Source organism: Lepus europaeus, chromosome 19 (genome assembly GCF_033115175.1).
Source record: "Lepus europaeus isolate LE1 chromosome 19, mLepTim1.pri, whole genome shotgun sequence".
NCBI classification, from domain to species: Eukaryota; Metazoa; Chordata; class Mammalia; order Lagomorpha; family Leporidae; genus Lepus; species Lepus europaeus.
In genome coordinates this window covers 17,138,077-17,160,653 of record NC_084845.1, presented here as the reverse complement: position 1 = coordinate 17,160,653, position 22,577 = coordinate 17,138,077, and the positions used below count along the sequence as shown (strand labels likewise).

The 22,577-nt window shown below is 59.1% G+C and overlaps 1 protein-coding gene across 1 annotated transcript in view; it reads right to left on the bottom strand.

Annotated features, from left to right (window-relative positions):
- Positions 1-16,688, bottom strand: part of PEPD (peptidase D) — a 113,820-nt gene extending 97,132 nt beyond the window's left edge. The window contains exons 1-3 of the mRNA XM_062176102.1: positions 16,604-16,688; positions 7,531-7,714; positions 5,511-5,638 (exon numbers count right to left, since the gene is read on the bottom strand). Of these exons, the coding sequence (XP_062032086.1) occupies positions 5,511-5,638; positions 7,531-7,714; positions 16,604-16,620 (329 nt within the window). The 5' untranslated portion in view covers positions 16,621-16,688. The remainder of the gene's footprint in view (positions 1-5,510; positions 5,639-7,530; positions 7,715-16,603) is intronic.
- Positions 16,689-22,577: the final 5,889 nt, after the last annotated feature.

Here is a 22,577-nt window from a genome sequence, read left to right as displayed (position 1 = left end):
ACTATAGTCACACAGGCTGCCACATTAGACAGGACTCAGGTGAGCCGGCCAAGGTCGGACACCTCCGGGAGCATGGCCTCAAGCAGCTCCGGGACACGAACTGATGACAAGAACCTCGCTGGGCCCTGGAGGCCCCAGCTGTGGGGCTGGCCCATGTGCAGCCAGCTCAAAGGCAGCACGCACAGCCGCAGCTACTGAGCAGTGCCCAGTTGACCCTGTAGCTGGGTACAAACGCACAAAGCAGAAAAGGGTCAGGATGGAAACAAGGGGCAGGGCTGTCAGCAAACGCAAACGCGCTGCTGGGCACGTCCACCACGTCCATCTGAGTACCCGGCTGCGCCCCAACGCCTCAGTCAGTTGCCAACAATGCCTCTGGCCCCACCGCCTCATCACCTCCAGCTGTGATAGGCATGGAATGCAAACTCTCAATAGACTCTTGGGAAGTACAAAGGCCCTGCTTTTGAGGCCAGCCTCTGTAGGGCCTCCCTAGAGAGGGGCAGCTAGGCCATCAGTGGGAGCATCTCACCTTTTCACCCCCTTCCTGTATGGGACTGACACCTCCCACCTTGCCATGGGAGGCCACCAGGAATGGCGTCTCTGCCCCTCCTGTCCTCCCTGCACTGAAGCCTCATCAGAGACTTAGGGGACTGGAGGCCTGGGGAGGGCTCCATGCGCTCTCCGCTGCCCCAGTGTTGGCAGGAAGTGAGCACAGGTACCAGCCCCGCCAAACGCCACTTGCCTTGCTCATTGAAACCAGCTGACACGGTCCAGCCAGAGCGCCAGCTGGGCCTCCGGGACCGAGATGCGCCTCCCTAGCTACAGGCCACAGATGAGACCCTCCCTGGCACTGTGCGTTCTGTTTTAGGATGAAGAGTTTGAATGGTATTTATTTTTCACGTTTTGAGGCCAACCACGGTAGACCTCACTTAAATGTCACCCTAAGGAATATGGAAGCCAGAGTGCCACATCGTACAGCCTTCGGAGGCTGATGGGAAACAGAGTGGCAAGCCCCCTTGTGCCCTGCACAGCTGGCTGAAGAAGTTACCACGTGGCCAGGCTGCCCAGGGCCAGAGACAGCCACAGGGCAGGCCTACACCCTATCCTACCTGGAGCCTGGGGACCGTCCTGGGCAGCTCTTACCAGGCCCCACTGCCCGGGAGCTCCAGGGCCAGGATATTCGCCTGCCACGTGCAAGGGAGAATTTGAAGGTGAGGCACTCCCTGCTCAAGGGGGCTCTCATCCCCCAGGGACCGTGTGGACCTGCTCTGTCAGTGGCTGGGTCCGTAGCTCAGAGCTGACACCCGCTCACTCTGCAGTGAGCGCCAACACCCGGCGTGGGCCTTGGCAGGAAGGAGACGTTAAATTAATGGCACGCAGGGCAGACGCAAAGGAGCCCTCTAGAAAATGAAATTCCAAAGAGCAGGTCTCAGCGGCCAGCTGACCACCTGCCCGCGGTTAATGAATAAGTAATAGGGCCAAATTACAGCAGGCGCCGTCTGCGTCCACGGCCAGAGCTGCCTTCGGCTGCAGACAATGCCGCTGCCTTTCATTCCGGGCAGCGCAGCACACGGGCAGAGGCCGTGGGCTCCAGTGCAGGTCGGCAACCATCTCATCTCATCACAGGGGAAAGCATGGCTCTCCCAGGCAGGGAGGACGCCCCAGAGCAGCTGAGCAGCGGGAGGGCCGCGGCGCTGAGGAAGGAGGAGGCCACGGCAGCCCTGCCAGCGGGCCGTACCTGGCTGGGGACTCCGCAATGCCTTGGTGCCCAGGTGTCTGGGCCAGGCTGCCAGGATCAGACACCCCTTCCCAGGCAGGCCTGTGCCCCTTGGAGGGCCCCACGTCCCCACCCCAATCAAAGAGGGAGCCAGGGGAGGCCACAGGCCAGAGAGGCTAAGGAAGTCTTGGTTCTTGTGATGCAAGGTGTATGCATGGGGAGGGGACAGTGCCATGAACAAGAACACATGCTCCAAACCGCAAACACATGTGTACCATGATCACTGCGCACACACACACTCAACATGCATCTCACATGTACACACATACACATGAATCCACTATACACGTGTGCACCCCACAGCAGCTCCCAGACCAAAAGGAGCGACCCCAGAGCCCTAGAAAGGTTCATCGCTGCCACACAGGCCCCCAGGCAGGCCGAGCAGCTCCTCCCGTGGGCCAGGCCAAGCTGCAAAGTGCAGGAGGTCCCCACACCCGGCCCAAAGCCGCTCACCCTCTGTGGGCTCTGAAGCTGCCCAGGGCGCTGAGTCACAGAGGCAATTTTCTGCCTACTGAGAGGCTTCCAGATACCACAGCCAAAGCCGCCATTAGCCAAGTCTGATTCTGATGGAAAACGATGGGAAACGCTCACTTACCCAAAAAGCACCATGCTTTTATGAGCAAAGACTCCAAATAAAAACAAGTTAGAAGATCCCCCCCAAAAAAGGCCAGGGGAGAAGAACAGGCTGGTACCAGACTACCCACGGCCCCTGCGCAGCTGCACCCCAACAGCAAGGCGGACACTTGACCCAGGAAGCGACAGAGCCTGCAGACGGGGGTGCGGTTTCCCTGGGCGACTCTGAATGGCAGGATCTGCCTGGAGGATTTTCAAAAGCCATCAGATAGAGACTGCAAAGGAAGCGGAGGAGCTGAAGGTCAAACACTCAGTCTGCTGGGTTTTGATCGCAAAGGCCAGGTAATCCCATCAGCCTGGCTCCCAGCGCTCTATTGATTACGAGTGTCTGCGAGCAGCCACAGGCAAGCAGATCCGGCCACTCCCCAGACCCAACCCACCCTTCTCTACCGCCCTCTGACAACTGTGCCTTCTCTCCAGGGGCTGGGGGACAGAGGAGCTTGGACACGGTCACTCCAGAGTAGAGGAAGAGAAAGGCCTGCTGGGGGTGGCTGCTGTAGGACCCTGAGCTGCAGGACATAGGACCCACCTCGAAGCTGTGGGGCCAGAATCCCCCTTGGGACCAAGGCTGCCCCGTCACAGGAGGACCCACCTGCAACCCTCAAGGTCACCCAGGCCCCTCTGTCCACGCGAGACAAGGAGCTGGCTCAGCATAGCAGGGTCTGAGCACAGGCAAACTGTTAACAGCCGCTCGGAAACCCAGCTGCGGCCAAGGCGCAGGACATTATTCTTGTATTATTGGAGATTACACTCCTGAAAAGCCAACTGCTAGCAGCTGTTCCCTGACCAATCAGATCCTGGGGTTTTAAACCCTCAAGTCAAGTGCCATTTGGCTCCCGAGATGGAGGCTGCAGGGAGCCACAGTGAGATGCACGCAGATTCAGCCGCTGGACGGCGGGGTCTCTGGGGCAGGACCCAGGCTCTCCATCACAGCCTACAGGCTGTCCACACCTGACCCATGTAAGGGTCAGCAGTAGACAGGGAGGAGGCGCACTCAGAGCCCCCACCCCATGAGCAGAAACTTCAGGTGGGGCCCTGACCAGACCTCCCTGAAGCTGTCTTTCCATCATTGCCCATCCCCGCATCTCAGATGGGACCAGGGCCCTGACAGCTGCACCAGCTCTCCGAGCAATGGGACGTCTCTGTGGCATCTGAGCTGGGAGGAAGGGCCACAGCGGGGGTGGGGATGACTGAGAGGGCAGCCAGGTCAGACAGAACTGAGGCTCAGGCCACACAGGGGCCCCGAGATGCTGCTCCCGAGATGTGCCCCTTGTGGGAAGGGTCGAGGCCACAGCTCTACCCCCGGGTGGAGAGAGGATTCTGGGAGAATCGTCTTCCAGAGGCCAGCTCCAGGAGTCAGGGACTGGGTAGCACAGGACCCAGACACTCGGTGGAAACCCACTGATCATGGGAATGGACTCTGAACATTGGAAACTCCCAGGGCCCCAATGGGCAATCTCCACTCCACACTGGGAAGGCTCACATGCATGGGCGGGGCTGGCTGTCAGCGAGGACTCTCCACGTGGGGGACTCTGGGCTTCCTCACTGTGTGGTCCCCAGGGTGAGTGCCCCACGGCAGAGTGCACCTTGTGGTCTGCTCTCTCAGTCATCCGTGCATCAAACCAGTCATGACCAGGGTCACGTAGGAGCGAGAAGACATTCCACAAGAAACACTGCTGGCTGGGGCCATTTCTGGACTCATCAGTCATTCCCCTGACATCATCACAGCCTCCCCTGGTGTCACAAGTGTAACAACCGTCCCCACAGGGACACCACGGAAATGGCAGCCAGTGGGGCCCCATGAGCAGCGTCACTGTCTGTTCACAGGGAAGGAACTGGAGCTCCAGGGACAAGTACACAAGGCCACCAGGCCTCAGGACAAGCACAGGTCACGTCACCACACTGCGCCTGACTCCCTTTGTAATGGGGCAGAGGTCGGGACTCTCCAGGGACGGAATCAGGTGGACAGTAACGATCAGGATGGGAAGGCGGTGGTCAGGGGAGGGCCCTGGGAGCTGCTGCCCACTCTCAGCCAAGGCCACCACACCCAGCTGGATCGGGCGTGTCCACTCCCCGCCCTCCCTCCCAAGGGCCAGGCCAGGAAAACATCCCCGGGAGTAACACAGCGTGCTTTTCTTCTGCCACTTCGGCTACCGGCGGAGTCTCCGCAGGCAAGTTCAAGGCCCAGGGCCAGGCCGGGATCCTGCCAGGTGGCCTCGGAGCACCACTGTCACCAGCATGTGGGCCCGCACCTCTCGCCACAAGGCAGCAGAAGAGCTGCATGGCAGGGCCCACAAGGGAGGCTGTGGGGCTTGTGTTGGGGGCCAGGGAGGAGATGGGGCATGAGGTGGAGGAAGTGGGGCAGCCCCGCGTGGGCCTGCCCTCCACGAGGAGCCCAGCACTGTGGCAGCCAGGCGCCTTGCCACTCAAATCAGCCGCAGCCATGTCAGTTCACCTGGTAATAAGCGTTCTGGGGCGCCAGGCAGCGAAGGCTGCAATTTATACATTAGCCCAGAATAATCGCTCTCCAGGTGGAAATGACAGGCTGGGAGGCAGTGAGCGCTTTGCGGGACCCTCGGATCACCTCGCACGTCCCTGGTTAAGTACAGCTTCTGCCTCAGCGCCTGTGAGCAGGCAGCAGGGGCTCCACAGGGGCCCTGGAGCAGCCAGGTGCCACGGCCAGACCTCTGCTCCCAGGCACAGCCCCAGGGCCTCACAGAGGACCCAAGAGAGGCCAGATACAGGTGTCAAGTCACCTCCTGCCCATCAGGGGTGGGCCTCAGAGACGGTTCCTCCCCCTGACCCAAACCGCCCACGGAGGCCATGCTGGAGTGAGCATGGCATTTCCCAAAGCTAGAATTCAGAATTTCGAGATTAGGAAGCCCACCTCCAAGCCAACACCGCCCACCAGCCTGCAGCTTTGGTTCTGCTGCCCTTTCCCAAGCATGGTGCCGGCCTCTGGCTCAGAGCAGCTACCGACAGGCCTGACCACCAACCCTCCCTCCTGCTACTCCGTCCCCCTCGCCACGGGCCCTGGACTCCCTCCCCACCCCCGCCAGCCCATGGTCAGATCCACAGGGACCAGGCCCGGACTGCTCCTTACTTGCCCATCCAGGTGGCATGGCTGGCAGGAAGCCTGGGCACAAACAGGGTCGACTTCCCGGTGTCAACATCAATGACGCCATAGCAGCCTGGCTCGGTGACGCCGAAAGCCCAGTGAAAGAAGGACTCCTGCAAAGGGAAACCGGGGCCTGGTCACCCAGGGAGCAGGGCAGAAACCCACAGCGCACGGAGGGGCGCAGCAAACAGGACGCCATCTCCCCACAGCCTCCCACAGCCCTTGCACTCAGCACCCAGCTCTCCGCTCCAGCCACATGCTCCCCACCTCATCCGGACATCCTAGCGGCTCCTCCCACCCTGCTTCCAGCAGTCTGAGAGGTCTCTACACCTACGCCCCAGCACGCCTGAGCCCCATCTCTTCGGCCAGACCCCTGAGTGACCCCCACCAGGACCCCTGAGGACACACACCCAGCAGCACCACAGCTCTGGCTCAGCCCTGCCCTGTGTTTCTTGCAGCCCGCAGGCCGGATGCCTGCACTAAGACACAGCCTCCATTCAGGAGGTCTCACTTCCCTCTCCCACCCCCAGGGCAGCTGACTGCAGTGTTTGGCGATAAACACTGAGCTAAAGCAATGATATAAAGGTACGAGGTGGAGGAGGATCTCCTCCAAAATTAACCTTGCATATCATCAGCAGGGGCGCCAACAGCCGAATTTAGGAAATTGGTTTTTAAATCACAGAATATGTGAACCTCGAGAAGCGACAGAAAAACCTTACTTAGACCTGCGTGTCTCTAGCAGCCAGGGCTCTGCAGGTGTGCGCAGCCACAATGATGGGACAGAAGTATGGGACCCTCGGGCAGGAGGTGCTGTCAGGAAAAACCCTGTGCACTTGCTCTTGGCCACGAGCGTCGCGGCCCATCTGTGCCCGGCTGGGGAGGCCACACCTGCTACCCTCTCTCCAGGCTCAGCTCCCCTCCACATTTCCCGCCCCCACCCCGACCTGGACACAGCACAGTCATGCTGCCTGCACTCCACCTGTCTCCAGGGAGCTCCTAGAGTTCCCATCGGCCCCAGATCTGGGCATGGCAGTGAGAACAGAACACTGATCTTGAAGTCAGAAGATGGGGTTCTAATCCCGGCTCCACTTCTTAGCAAGTCATTTTCCTCCTGCACCTCAGCTTCCTCATCTGTGAAGTGGGTATGATGCTAGACCTAGCAGGAGCGGGTCCAGCTCAGGGCCTCCCGGGTGTCCTGGACAAGCATCCTTATTCCTCCGGGCGGGGGGGGGGGGGGGAGGGGTCTTTGTTCCTGTTTCTGGAGACTGGGGGCTGCTGCTGATTCCCAGCCGAGGCCACCACATCCAGGCTGGCGTCCTGTTACTTGCAGAACATCAGGGAGCCCCTGCACCACTTCCCAGGAGAGGAAACTGAGGCCCAGTGTAGGTCACAAGGTCAGCATGAGCCGAGTGGACTCCTGCTCAGATGAGCTGCCCCATCACTCACACACACACACACACACACAGTCACATGCACACACACACACTCTCACGCACGTACACACATATATACACACACATTCACACACTCACACAATCACACACACACAAACACCCCATCCTCCTCCCTGTAGACAGAACTCAGCCCTCCCCACCTGGACCTGACCCCTCTGCTGTTCCCTGGCTGTGGAAAGCTGCCTTCATCTTGCCCACCTGTGCACACCATCCCCCTACCTGTTCAATTCACCCCAACTTTCAGGGCCCACACCAAATGGTGCTTCCTCCATGAAGCCTTGCCTCCTTGCTCCTCCAGGGCCATCATCTTTGACCTCGGAGCACTGAGCCTGACCGGTGCCAGTTCTGCCTGCAGTCATGGCTATGAGGGCCCTGACCCCTCCCCCAGAGCCTGTGGGTTCCCTGGGCTCTCAGAGCCTGCACTGCCTCCAGTGGGCCTCTCCAGGGTCCCCCAGGCGGCAGAGCTGCCTGACACCCAGCAGGCAGGGAGCTGGAGAAGGCAGGCCCCGGGAGGCACAGTGCAGGCCCTGGTTGGGCGGAGCTGGGCTCACCTGGCGGAAGAGCAGCCCGGTGTCGGTGCAGTAGCGCTGGGTCTCCTCGCCGCCCTGCAGCACCACCACAGAGCCCGCCTGCACAGCCGTGTTCTTCCGCAGCCGCTCACACAGGCGCCGCCGGTTCAGGGCAAAGAGCGCCAGTGGCACCTTCAGGGTCTCGTTCCCCAGCCAGAAGTTAGGTCTGCGAAGACACAGGCCCACAGGGTACAGTCAGTGCCCCACGCCTGTCTGCCCTCCCCCAACCAGCATGCAGAAAAGCTGCCTGTGACCCAGACACAGCCCTCCCTGGGCCTCCTGGGGGCCTTAGGGGCTTGTCCGCCATTCCTGAGTGCCTGTCCCATGGCGAAGGCCAGCCAGGGACGGTGCAGAGCCTCATCCTGCCGGCCCTGCAGAGCAGGAAATGCCGCCATGTGGGCTTCCCCAGCACCCACTCCCCAAATTCCCTATCTGCCCTGGACCCCTCCAGGCAGCTGCTCCCACTGAGGCTTCTCCCGGGCCACAGCGTGCCTGCCCCGCCCCCACACCAGTGGCAGACTTGCTCGGGACCATCCTCAGAACCCACAGCCCAGCCCAGCAGTCTTAAATACGTGGTGAAACCCAGGAAAACACTGCCCTTGACACACACACCCCACCCAGCAGTAAACATTTCTCTCTCTCCAGAGCCACGCAGCCCCCACCCCCCACAGGCTCTGCTCAGCCCACCCCACTTAGATCTCCACACACTGTGTCCCCTCCCCACCCCATCAGGCCATGGGGACCCCACTGCTAGTCCTCGCCTGCCTCTCGCACTCATGACACTGGGGATTGTGCTCTCTGCCCAACACCAGCTGCACCATCGTCAGTCACCCCCACCTGGCTTGATCGCCATACTGGAGCCTCAGGACACTTCCCAACACCAGAACTGGACCCCTTCTCCCCATCCCCAGGGCCACCGCCCAGAGTGGCTCAGCCCCATGTCCTGCCTGAACAACAGCAGGGAACTCCCCACTGCCCTCTTGGTCCCAATTTCCCCACAGCCTGGGCTGCACCCACCCCAGAAGGGCCCTATAAATTATGCACATCCCGGCCGGCGCCATGGCTGAACAGGCTAATCCTCCGCCTTGCGGCGCCGGCACACGGGGTTCTAGTCCTGGTCGGGGCACCGATCCTGTCCCGGTTGCCCCTCTTCCAGGCCAGCTCTCTGCTGTGGCCAGGGAGTGCAGTGGAGGATGGCCCAAGTGCTTGGGCCCTGCACCCCATGGGAGACCAGGATAAGCACCTGGCTCCTGCCATCGGAACAGCGCGGCGTGCCAGCCGCAGCGCGCCTCCGCGGCGGCCATTGAAGGGTGAACCAACGGCAAAAAGGAAGACCTTTCTCTCTGTCTCCCTCTACTGTCCACTCTGCCTGTCAAAAAAAAAAAAAATTATGCACATCCCCAGGGGCCTAGCAGGGTAAGCTGCTACCTGCAGCTCCAGCACCCCATATGGGTGCCTTGGAGTAGCTCCCTGCTAATGCACCTGGGAAAGCAGTGGAAGATGGCCCAAGGGCTTAGACCCTCGCACCCACGTGGGAGACCCAGAAGAAGCTCCAGGCTCCTGGCTTCGGATCGGCTCAGCTCTGGCCGTTGCAGCCATTTGGGGAGTGAACTAGCAGATGGAAGACCTCTCTGTCTCTCCCTCTCTCTGTAACTCTACCTTTCAAATAAATAAAAGAAATCCAAAAAAATTTATGCACATCCCAGAAGGCACTCACCACCCAACCTCTCACCAGCTCCGTGGTGCCCTTGGAACAAACGCTCCCAGCTACAAGGCGATGAGGGGTCCAGGACCCTCCGCTTTGCACCCTGGCTTCCTCCACTGCAGACAGTCACTCTCCAGCTTTCCCTCCCACCAAGAACCTGCAGGCTTTGCTGCTGCTGTTCCCTGCGAGGAAGGCCCTTCACACAGGCGCCCCCGCACACCTCTGCAGAAATGCCACCCTCCCCTGAGAGCAGCTTTTGCTCCCGCCCAGGCTCAACCTCATCCCCTGTTTTCTCCCAGTCTCTCTGTCCCCCCCAGGTAAAATGGAAGCTCCCTGAGGACAAGGGCAAAGCAGATGTGGAATGAATGGAGGGAAGGAGGGCAATATAGCTAGAGTTGGAAGCCAAAGTGCACGTGAGTAGAGGGCGGGGCCCACAGGGTAGAAGAGGAGGAGGAGGAGGAGGAGGAGGAGGAGGAGGAGGAGGGAGCCCCACCCCACCCCCAGCCTCAGGCTCTCCAGCCACGGGCGGCAGGTGGAGGGCGGGGACAACCAGCAGCTGGTGCACACGGAGGGCTCTGCCTGGGCAGCTGTGCAAGCAGGGCAGACGGGACCTTCCTGGCAGCGCTGTGGAACCCCAGTGGCCCTGACTCTCAGACCAGGGACACAGGAGCAGGTGGCATCTCTCCCCCCGCCCCGCCCTCCTCTTGTCTTCCAGACCCACACCCACCAGGTTCTGCCCAGAGCCCAACCTACCCACAAGCCCTGTTCAGACAGTGCTGGCTTCCGTGGGGGCTTTGTCACGTGGAGGCACACGAGATGGGGTTGGGAAGAGAGTCAAGGGCAGAGTCCTCTCCCCTGGCTCCCTCCCTAGCAGGGCCATGGAATGGAACGGGAAATGGCCACAGCCTCTCTCCACCCAGGGCCACAGCTCCAGCCAAGCAAAGTTTTTCCTTTGTCTTTTAGGGTTTATTTCGCCCTTAGTGGGTTCCTGGCTGTCTCCCTCTTCTTCTTTCCCTTGCTCAGAGCTCCGCGGGGCGCCCCTGCACTCGGCTCTCCTGTCAGCCCCAGTGGACTGCGGGCTCCGGCCAGGCTGAACTGCCTGGTCCACCTCGGGACAGAATGGCCGCTGTGCCACCTGTGCTTGCTGGCTGTCCACCCCACCTGCTCCAACACAGACACCAAGGGATTGAGATCTGGGCCTGCTCTGATCACTGCTGTGTCCCCACACCTAGCACCCTGCTTAGCACGCGACAGGCACTCCAGAAATATCTGCTGAGTGGACCAAGTCACAGCTGACACAGGCGGCCACATGCTTCCCAGCCACATCAGTGCCAGCGGGGCAGGAAGGGGACCCTGGGCGCTCGCCTGGCCAGGAAGGGCGGAGGGGTCAGGGACACCCCACCTCTGCTGCCCCTGAGTGGGGGCTGCCATTCTGCCTCACTCAGCTCCCAGGAAGGAAACTGGGTGACAGCACATAAATGCGACAGCCTCCCAGCTGGTCCTGCTGGCAGGAAGTGAAAGTGTAGCTGCTAGCACTCCTGCCCCAGGGTCCCGTGGTCTCCCCCACCCTTTCCTCTCACTGGGGGGACTGTATCTCCAGGTTCCCCAACAGCACAGGGCCATGACACCTGGGCACTGCTACAGGGGGCCTCAGCCTGTCCCCCAGCAGCACCCCTGGCCGAAATGCCCAACCCCAGACCTCCCCCGTCCTGTCCACAGGCTGTGGGGCCCAGCCCCAATCCCATCATCTCCCACTACCCTCATCCTTACCCACAGGTGCAGCCTCCACCCAGCCTGAAGCTATGCCCCCACGTGCAGGGCTCTCAGAATGGCTGGTCCCCTGACAGGAGGAACCCATCAAGACTGTAAACTTGACAAGCCACCTTCTCCCTGAGCAATGAGGTGCGACTGTGAAGGAGATCTTACACCCAGATTCTACATCCATAGACTCAGCCGTGGGAGAAAAAAACAACAAAAAACCCATTTGTACTGAACATGTACAGGCTTTTTTCTTGTCATCTTCCCCTACACAATAGGGTATAATAATCGCGGACAGGGCACAGGCACTGCATCACACATTGTAAGCTCTCTAGAGAGATTTAGAGTATATGGGGCAGGGGGCGATGTTGTGGCCTTAGCAGGTAAAGCCACCACCTGCAAAGCCAGCATCTCACATGGGCGTTAGTTTGAAACCTGGCTGCTCCACTTCCGATCCAGCTCACTGCAGAATATGATGGCCCAATTGTTTGAGCCCCTGCCTCCCACATGGAGACCCGGATGAAGCTCCTGGCTCCTGGCCTAACCTTGGCTGCCATGGCCATCTGCAAAGTGAACCAACAAATGGAAGATCGATCTCTCTCTCTCTCTCTCTCTCCCTTTCTCTCTGTAGTTCTGACTTTCAAATAAATAAGTAAATATTTAAAAATACAGGAGAAGGGGAGTGCCCAGCCTGGCTGTGAAGACACCAGTCAAGATGCCCGCATCCCACATCCTAGTGTCTGCACTTGATTCTCAACTCCGGCTCGGCCCAATTCCAGCTCCCTGCCAACGCAGACCCTGGAAGACAGCAGGTCATGGTTCAAGTTGTTCTGTCCCTGCCACCCATGTGGGACACCTGGATTGAGTACCAGGTGCCCAGCTTTGGCGCAGCCAATTCCTGGCCATTGTGGGCATCTAGGGAGTGAACTGGCAGATGGGAGCTCTGTCTGTCTCACCATTCTGTGTGCCTGTCCGTTTCTGTCTCTCAAACAGATATAAACAATTAAGGTATACACAAGGATGTGCACAGGTCTATGTGTGTACCATATACCATTTTATATCAGGGACTTAATGTGAGGGGGGTTCTGGAACAATTTCCCTGGGCACCGGACATGACTACTTATCTCCTGTCTGTGCTGGGCTGCAGGCCCAAGAGCTGCCGGCCGCTCAGCCCGAGCTGCAGGCAGGGAGTTACACCGCAGCCATTACTCACTGCATGATACCCCCAGAATCCAGGTGGGCGGAGATGTGCCCTTTGATTTCTCACTGCATACACCGCACCCCGAGAGAGACTGTCGGGCCCAGGGCCAACGTGGGTGACTTCCTCTGCAAAGTCAGCAAAAGCAACACCCATAAAACATTTCCAACTCATCTCTGCCAGAGCTTTGCTTCACGGGCGCCTGGAATTTCAAAGGCAAAAGCCACACCATGCCCAAGTGCCAGGGTAAAGCAGGCATACATTCCTGCAAGCATTGTGGGGATACACAAGAGCAGCAGGCGCTGCTGGACCAAAGCGACCCACAGAAGAAGCCTCTGGTCTCTGCAGGTTGGCTCTCCCTGGCCAACAACCATCAGGGCCCAGGAGGCAGCCCAGAGCTAAAACCAGAGGGACCCAGCTCACAGGGAGGGTGTGATGGCACTACCCCTGTACCCATCCATGTCCCACATGCCTGTGTGTGCCCCAACAGCAGCCCTGAGCCACCTCTCCACAGCCAGCTGCAGTGTCCTTACCTATGGCCTACAGAGCCCCGGAGTTCATGCCTAGAATGTAGAGGCTCGGCTCACTGGGTGGGAAAAAAGATGCTCATTTATTTTTTTCTAACATCTGACTCAAATGTACATGTCCTTCAATTACCCACTGACGCAATTAACCACTCAGTACCAGCAACATGCATGAAATTTCTCACCCACAGAAACCTCGGGTATGTCCACATCACGCTATTGCTGGCAGAGAATCTCAAAACACCACTGCGCTCATTCTTACTTCAAAATGAAGGCGGTTGTTAGACATGCAGGCAGCTTTTATTCCTTAATGCATTAATAAAGAAGCACATACGGCTCAATCACAAATTTAATTAATATTTTGATGACTATATTTCCATATAATTGGTTCTTCTGGTAATCCTCTCTATTTATTTCATGCATGTTAAACACTATGCTGGAGTGAGTGCGGGGCTCAGTGGTTAAGATCTGGGATGCCTGCAGATCAGGACAAGCTCCCTGCACTAGAACACAAACCACTGCCAGCCAGGGCCATGCTGCTCAGCTCCCGATGGGTGAGGCCAGCCAGGACCGGCCTGCAACTCCACCCTCAGCCTCCAGCACAGGGCCAGGCGTGGGCAGTCCACCAGCTGCCTCACCATCAGCAAGCCCGATGGGGTCAGTCTGGCTGGAGAAGGCCTCAAAGTAGCTGATCAGCACCTCCCACCCTGCGTCCCTCCCTCCTGAGGGGGTAGAGAGGAGGGGACAAAGAGAGGGACCAAGACAGGGCGGAGTGGAATCAGGACCAGGGGAGAAGCAGGGAGGGCAAAGGGGCACTCAGGGGCCACCACAGACCTGTTCCTGAGGCCTCTGCCCGGGAGCTCAAGGTTCACATCTGGGTGGGGACGGGCTTTTGACCCTGAACGTGGCTCTTCCAGGAGGGGCTGATTGCAACAGGCTGTGTGACCCAACAGGTGCACACCGGGGGCACCCCACCTGCTGCTTCTGGCTGGCTCTGCGACAGCTTCTGGGAGCCCCCCTGGAGAAACAACTAAAGATATTTCTTCATCTACTCCTCTGAACTCTGGCCCCCCTTCCCACCACAACCCCTTTCCTCAACCACTGCATCTCCCAGGCAAGTAGGACAGGGAGCTGGACTAATCTACAGTAAATCCCCTTCCATTCATGCAGCACCAAGCACCAGTCACAGGGCAGCCACGGGCTGGCCATGCAGACACAAACTGAACCGGCCCCTGAGACCCAAGGACGCTGGAAGAGGCAGGAAAGGGAGCAACCTCTCGCCCCGCTACCACGGGCAGATGTGGAAAAGACTTGGGTTCTCCGGCATCCTGGGCAGCATGCCCTTCCCGAGGCAGCAGAAGTGCCTGAGCTGGCCCTGCACATTTGTGAACATCGTGTAATCATGTTAGAGGACGAAGGCACGCCAGAGCCAGCAGGTGAGTGGGCAAAGGGAAGAGAGAATAACCAAAAGCCATGAGGGGAACAGAGGCAGGCAGGTCTGGCTGGAGCAGAGAGGTCTCACAAAGCCAGGCTCAAGGAGGAGGCCGGGCTCCGCCTCGCCAGGTGCCTGTGATGGGGGCATGGGAGGATGCTGACCGCACAGCACACCCTCTGGGGGCTGGGGGACCCTCTGTCTCAAACCTGAAGCCCCTTTCCAGAGCAGGACCAACCTGAACTACTCCCCAGAAGAGCACCTTGAGTTTCTAACTGAGATGCCAGCTTGGGCTTCCACTGCTCCCCAGATCATATAGGACATATCCCAGTGACCTGGATGTCTCCCGGGCCTCCCCTGCCCCAGGCTATGACCTACAGACAACCAAGCCCAAGTCCCAAGGAGCCCGTGGCCATGACCTGATAGTGTGAACCCCACAACGCCTGAGAGTCTGTCCTGCAAGTGCAGCTGGGAGGAGACACACTCGGGTCTCTCCCCTTCAGGAAGCCGCAGGGCTGTACTGCGGGATGCTCCCATCCCACCACGGACGGCGCTTCCTGCAGCTGTCCCGCAGCTGTCCGGTATCCCTTCCAGTAGCACACGTCTCTAAGACATTTGTCATCATTCCCCCGCCTCACCCACCCTGCGCCATGGCCCAAAGAGAGCCCTCCTCTCAAGATGCGGCCAGATCCAGGCTCACTCCCCTCCAGTCACCAACTCGGTCCCTCCGCACCTTCAAGGAGGAGCAAGCCTCGGACCAGCTTGGAGTCCTGATCCCAAATACAGCCCCTGCCACCTGTGACTGCCTGGCTGGCCCAGAGGAGAGAGGGAGCAGACCCATAGCTGGACACCAGCTTACGCTATTCTGTAAGACAAGGTCTTACGCTAGGTTTAGTTCCTTCTTCCCATTGGGGACTTCATATGCACAGTTCTCTACCTAAAGGGTGTCTCATGGCTTAAGAAGTAGCACAAAGGTCATCGAGGGGGTAAAGCCCTCACACGCACCCCTCTGAGCTCAGAGCCCATGCCCTTCCTTGGCACACACCAGGAACAGAGGCAGACAGGTAGGTGACAGGCCCACGTGCTTGTCTGCCCCAGGGGCCTGGGAGCACCTATGGGTAGGCAAGCCCAGTGCTCATCCTGGAATAACAGCAGGTGCACACTCAATGTCTGATGTGTGTGTTCTCAGCTCTCCCACCTTGAGGGCCAACTGAGCAGCTTCCTGTTGCCATTCTCCCTACTGCCCCAAATGGCAGGTGCACACCGTGCACCAGCTCCTCCATGCTGACCTCAGCTCCCCACCTGGCACCTGTGGCACTGTCCTCCCCTTCCCCATACTCTTCCCAGCCCCCTGCACCACCCAGCTCACACCCAGCCCAGGAGAGCAAGCTCCTTTCCAATCCAGCTCTCTGCTAATGTGCCTGGGAAAGCAGTCGAAGATGGCCCAAGTCCTTGGGCCCCTGCACTCGCATGGGAGACCCGGAAGAAGCTCCTGGCTTTGGCCTGGCCGAGCTCCAGCCATTGCAGCTCTTTGGGAGTGAACCAGAAGATGAAAGACCTTTCTCTCTGTTTCTCCCTCTCTCTGTCAGTCACTCTGCCTCTCAAATAAATAAATCTTTAAAAAATAAATAAGCATAAATACAAAGCAGACCCAAGCTGATTAAAACCCTTGCAGTCCAGAAGGACAAAGTCTGGAGAGGAGATCTGGGGGGCCGCCACGCCCTGCAGCCCAGGAATGGGCGCTCCTCCAAGCCCAGAATCCTAGGAATCCTCACAGCTCTCAACCTTTGTCTCTTCACCTTTGCTCGGATGTGTCTTCCCTCCGGGACATTCTTTCGGACGCCTGGGCGAGCCCATCCACCCGCACTTCCTCCCACTAGAACCACCCACCCTGCCCCTGGGGCTGCAGAATGACAGAGCCTCTACTGTGCAAGAGAAAGCCCTTGCCCTTGCATCCCAAGTGGTAGAAAACGATCAACAGGCACAAGTAAACGCACTCTCTAGTCGATCAGGAGTGAGAAGGCCTACAAAACAGTGCCACAGGTGGTCAGGGAAGGAGTGGACCTGAAAGAAGGGAAGAAGTGCCCCGCTGGACGGGCGCCTCTCAAACACCACCTCCTCCGGGAAGCAGCTGGGCGGGAACCTGGCGCCCGGCAGTGAGCACGCGTGTCGACCCGAGCCCCGCCTCGGCCACACACTGCGGGGCTGCCACAGGCCCGCGGGCAGCAGGGAGGCTGCGGGCTCCAGCGCTGGCCGTCACCCGGAGCGCGTAGCTCGCCGCCCCGCGCTCGCATGCTAGGCCCTCCGGGAGAAGCGCGCTGCCCGCGGCCACTCCGCGAGCCCGGCCTGGCCCGGACTCTCCCCCATCGTCCAGGCGGGAGAACCGAGGCCGCTCTCGGCGCCGGGGGGACGAGAGCCAGGAGAGGAGTAGCACTCACCCGGCGGAGGCCGCCATGTTCACTGGGCACGGACGTCACGTGAAGTGCGGCGTCAGCTGAGCCCCGCCAGGTTCCATTGTAGGGGCGGGGCCGGGGCGGGGCTACATTCGTTTGCCCCGCCCCCTCTGGCCCCGCCCCGGGCAGAGAAGGAGGGAGCCCCTGTCCCAGGTTAGGGTCCAGGCAGAGATAACAGTTGTTGCTTAAGGAAGGAAAGGTCCCAGCGGAGACCAGGGCAGTTGGAGGAACCGAGACATTGCGGGGGGAGAGGCGGGCAGCCCCAGAGGTAAGCCAGGGTGAGACTCTACAGGACCTTGAGCAGGGGGCAGGAGGCAGGTCTGGTGAGACCTGTTCAACTCCCTCAGCTGCAGACTGGAGAAGGATCTGCAGGGAGCAGAGACGGGGGGCAGTGGACACAGAAAGAGGGGTTCAGGAGGAAGAAGCTGCCAGGCAGCGCTGGTGTTGGGGGCAGCGTGGTCAGGAGAAGGGAAGGGATCAGGAAGCAGGTCCGAAGCACTTGCTGGTGTTAGCCCACGGAAACCTCACCGCCGCCCGAGGTAGGCACCATCCTAATGCAGGTGAGGACACTGAGGCCAAAGCAGTAGGTCACGTGCCTGATCTCACCCAGGAGAGGGGCTCCTGCAGTCACACCCCTGGGAAATCGCCCAGGCTGCCTCCTTGAAGAGAGAGGAGGGCCCGGGGCTGGCAGGGTCCTGAGTCACCCAAAGATGACAGGGCTCCACAGATGCCCATGGATTCCTGGCTGTCCCCAAGTGCGGGCGAGGGGCAGGGTGGGTGGTTCTAGTGGGAGGAAGTGCGGGTGGATGGGCTCGCCCAGGCGTCTGAAAGAAGGTCCTTGTCAAGACGAGGATGTGGGTCGCTGCTGCTGGCCTGTATGAGTCCGGGGGGGGGGGCGTCTTCAGGCTGGGAAGGAGCTGTTTGTCCCCCAAAACCGAAGAAGGGAGTGGTCTCTTTATGCAGGGGAAGTGGAGCAGTGGGGATGACGGGCACATGGTATGGCTCTTGGAGCTCCTGAGCCACCTGCTTTGGGATTTCATGGTCACCGCTGCAGGGGCTGTGAGCTGAGGCACAGCTGGGGACACCAGAGCTGTCAGGATAGGTGGTACCCCCACACAGCCCTTCCCACCCCCGACCCGCCTAAGGCAGAAGAGAGTGGATGAAAGAGGAGACCCCCCCCCCCCAGGCTTCCCCTCTTCCCCACTACCCATGGGTGCTTCTCGGGCAAGCCCCAAGAGAGGGTCTGTCCGCCTCTTGGCAGCTTCCAGAGGCACGGACCCCACCGACTCCTCCAGTCCTGAAGAACTTGGACCCTTGGGGGGCAGTGGCTCTGCCTCCAGGGAAGACTGCCCCCCCCCCCGGGGAAGGGACCGAGGGGGAGCTCTGCGTGGGGCGTGCTGCCTTCAGTAGGCAGACCCAACCTCTAGCTGATCGCCACCCTCCCGTGCTCTTGACAAAGATAAGTCAAAACGCATCCAGCTGCCAGCTTTGGGTGCTTATTAATATCTCACTCATATTAATTATCCCAAATGTTTACAAAACGATAGGGGAGGGCCACCCAGCAACTGAGTGGAGCCGTGTCTGTGGGCAGTAATTGGCAGAGTGGTGCTGCCCACAACTCCTGCCCACCCAGCCCTGTCTGGACACCAGGCCTCTAGGCAGGACCTGCCAGGCCAGCAATTTCAGAAACTTGGCCACCGCCACCCCCACCCCTATCAGCAGGGCCGTGCCCACCCTCCTCCTCCCCATCACAGGGTCCAGCAGGGCCAGCCTCACTCTCTCCTCCCCCTCTTCCTCTCCCTCCCCATCAGAGGCCCCAGTGAGGGCTCCAGAGAAGCAGCTCTGGTGGGGGAAAGCTGTAGTTACTCATGCAGGGCAGACCCGGACGCTGCTGGAGCCAGGAGGCAGTCGGAGGAAGATTGATTCGGAGTGGGAGTGTGTAAATCAGTGGAGGGAGAGCGCCAGGCAGCGCGCCGCAGCGTCCCCTCCCAGGACATGGGCCTCTGGCTGAAACCATCTCCCCTTGTGCAGCCTACAGGTGGCAGGGGGTATCTGTGGGCCATAGCCGGAGCATCCTCAGCTGTACAGGTGCCCCTGCCCCCACAGCCTAGCCCCTGTAAAAGGAGCTTTGCCCTTTGCCGGGGAGACCCCTCCCTTGTCCCTGGGGCCTGGTGGCTGCTGCTGGGTTTCCCTGCTCTGTCCCCGCCCCCACCCCAGCCACCACTCCCCTGCAGTCCGTAGACACTGCTGGCAGCTGGCTGACTGTCCGCAGGGGACGCCCATGTTTAAGCTACTTTGCATGAGTGTCCCCTGGGAGAGCCGTGGCATGAGCCTTGTCCCTCTTCTGCTCTGGTTTGCAGGAAGATGGTGGGACCACATGGGAGGTAGCTCTGCCCCTGGCTGCTGAGCCGGGGCCCACGTGCCCATCGGCGACCAGCCATGCCCTGAGAGCTACGGGGTCCAGTCTCTGCCCTGGGGACTCTGTGGTCTGGGACAGAGGAGGAGGAGGAGCCCACACAAAGGCCCTGAGGAGCCACCATCTGGGAGGGCGGTGGAGCAGGGCTATGGGCTGCCAGGCCCTCCCTGCTGGTGCGGTGTTGCTTCGGGATTCCGAGCAGGGAGGCAGTGGGGTCCGAGCCCATGTCTGAGGCAGGAGCTCGGCAGGGTTGGCGAGCGGACTGCAAAGAGCCAGATCTATACCGGCTGCCTGGGGACATCAGCCTCAAATGCTGAAGCCCCGTGTATGAGGGCGTCTGGGTTTTTTGTGATTGCTTGCTGAGAGTGGACTCAGAAAGCCAGCTCCAAATGGACCCAAGAGAAAGACTCGAGGGGGTGCGGAAGTGACATGGGGCAGGGTGATGTATTCCAAGCCTGGAGCCTGTCTCCCCATGGCGCTAACTGGCAGATCCCAGCCTCCGGCCCCGGCACTGTCAGCCACGGCTCTTCCAGGCCTGGGGCCAGCATGGCATGCTCCTTCCTCCGGGGCCTCGCGCTGGCTGTCACCCACAGCCACCCAGCAGAGCCCCCTCACTGCATCCTCCCCCGATCCTCGCTCCCCTAGCCCAGCTGGCCAGAGATGAGGTTCCTAGGGCCCTTCCCTGTCGCTGCCCCAGAGGAAGTGGTCCCTGCTGAGCCCCTGCTGAGTCTACGCAGCGGTTCAAGATGAGAAGTGGAATGGTGGCTTCAGAAAGGCAAACCATCCCAACATCAAGGGAAACATCTTTGTGTGTGTGAAGATGCGGGATATATTGGGTTTTGCCGTTTGGAAGATTCTTTTCTCATCTTGAAATCGCAAGCTGTTTTCCTCCAGTGAGACTTATGCATACGTCCAATTATCAACATTCTGTATAGGAAATAAAGTTCTGGAATGGGTTTCTTCCACGCATGTTTGCCGCGGGCCAGCCAGGTTTGGCAGGTGGTTGTTACTTTTATCTCTTACGAGCTGCATCGGTGCAGAATGGCCAGCAGCGCCATCTTTTATTGCTTTTGCCTTTATTGCTTCGGCCACGCTGTGCCAGGCTCTTTGTGGGTGTGGCTTTGTTACCCCATTCCCAGATCTTGATAAAAAGGAATGCAATTCCTAATTTCAGAAGTCCCAGAGCAGGGAGGACTGGGGTCTGTAGCTCGTGTCCTGGAGGGAAGTCCCCTGGGGACACCGACTGTCCCTCTGCCCCAAGTCCCTGAGCAACTCTGATAGGATGGTGGTCGCTACTGGCGTCCACAGCTGTCCCTTTCCAGGACTCCTGTCAGGGTGCCATTTAAGAAGGGCACTTTCAGTCTCTCAGGGAAAAGCACCCACAGGCTGTGTCCCCAGCAGCTTCCTCTCCTCTGTCCATGCCATCATCAAGACTGGGTCACCCGAGGCCAGCGTTGTGGCACAGTGAGCTAAGCTGCCACCTGCAATACCAGCCTCTCCTATCTGAGCACTGGTTCGAGAGCCCTGGCTGCTCCACTTCCCATCCAGCTCCCTACTAATGCACCTGGGAAAACAGCAGAGATGGCCCTGTACTTGGACCCCTGCTGCTCATGTAGGGGAACCAGATGGAGCTCCAGGCTCCTAGCTTTGGCTTGGACCTGCTCCAGCTGTTGCTGCCATTTCAAGGAGTGAACCAAGCAGATGGAAGGTTTCTTCCTCTCTCTCTCTCTCTTTCTCTCTGTCTCTTCTCTCTCTCTCCTCTCTTTCAAATAAATAAATAAATCTTAAAAAAAAAAAAAAAAAACTGGGTCGCCAATGCCTGCTCCCTCTTTTTCTACTGCCACTGCTCCTGTCCTCCCCTCCCTCCACCTGCCTGTCCACCCTTCCTCCTTGTCCCTCTTTGGCCGCTCCATTCCATGGTCCTTTTACCATCTCCCTGTGTGACTGCCAAGGCCCCTGGCTACCTGTGTGTTTGCCCACATCCTCGTCCCATTCTGGGCCCCCACGCTCATCACAGTTTTCTATGGCAAACAGCCCCGGAGGCCAGCTACCTCTTGCAGAAGAGGGATGTGACACAGATGAAGGAGACACAGGGTCAGAAAACAGGCAGGAGCCAGGAAGCAGGTGACAGAGCACATCACCAGGCCACCCCCTAGGAGGCCTGGTAGCTGCCACTGCTTCCCAGACCCTTGCCACCACCTCTGCCCTAAGCATAAGCTTGGAATGACCCAGCCTACTGGCCACTTCCTGCAAGGCCAAAGTCTTTGATGATCAGTGCAGCCAACTGCAGATCCCAAGCCTCCTGTCCACTCCCTACTGTCTTACCCCTTTTGGCTTCTTCTGGGGGGTGGGATGTGGGAAAGGTAGTATGTAGCATCTCACTGAGTTTTGTTTTGTTTTGAAGATTTGTGTATTTATTTGAAAGGCAGAATTGCAAAGAGAGATCTTCCATTCACTGGACGATCACTCCCCAAATGACTGCAATGGCCAGGGCTGGGCCAGGCTGAAGCCAGGAGCCAGAAACTCCATCCAGGTCTCCCGTGTGGGTGACAGGGTCCAAAGCACTCAGGGCACCTTCTGCTGCTTTCCCAGGTGCATTAGCAAGGAGCTGGATCAGAAGTGGAGCAGCCAGGACTTGGCTCATACAGGATGCTGGCATCTCAAGTAAATCTCAATAAATCTTAACCCAGTGCACCACAACAGTGGCCCCAATCTCACCAAGTTTAGTTTTCCAAACAGAAGGAGCTAAGGTGCTGGGAGACACACATGATGACACCCAGTAATGGATCATCGTGGGCTTATTGGGTCAAGCCGTTGATATGTCCCACCCAGGATGGTTAAGGAGGTTTGATGAGGCAGTCCCAGGAGACACTTGGCTCGGCCCCTGACTCATGATGGAACCAATACTTATTTCAGTGGTCATGTGAGAAGTGGAGGCGACTGGAAAGGACTGGGGCCAGCACCATGGGGCGGCAGGTTTAGCTGACACCTGCAATGCCAGCACCCCCTACTGGAGCACCAACTCAAGTCCCGGCTGCTCCGCTTCTGATCCAGCTCCCTGCTAATGCTCCTGGGAAAGCAGAAGGTGGCTTGGGTGTTTGAGTCCCTGCCACCCACATGGGAGACGTGCATGGAGTTCCTGGCTCCTGGCTGTGGCTTAGCCCAGCCCCGACTGTTGCAGACATTTGGAGAGTGAACCAATGGGCACGAGATCTCTTTCTGTCTCTCCCTCTTGCTATTTGTCGCTCCGCCTTTCAAATAAATGAAATAAATATTTTTTAAAAGAGAAAAGACCAGCACCCTTATTCCCTTGATGTGAAGGTGGGTGAGGGCCCTATGAAGTTTCTCCAGCTCTGTCCACCTGCACTGCAACCTTACCCCCAAGGGGTGCTTCCGTGACCCCAAGTGAAGGTGGCCAGTGCTCAGCCCCTTCAAGGCTGGGGCCTGGGGCTGTCCCACCACAGGGGCTGCAGTGCAGTCAGACACGGAAATGCCGAAGGGATGCAGGCCCCTGGGAGTGTGTAGGGAAGGCTGTGGAGAGAG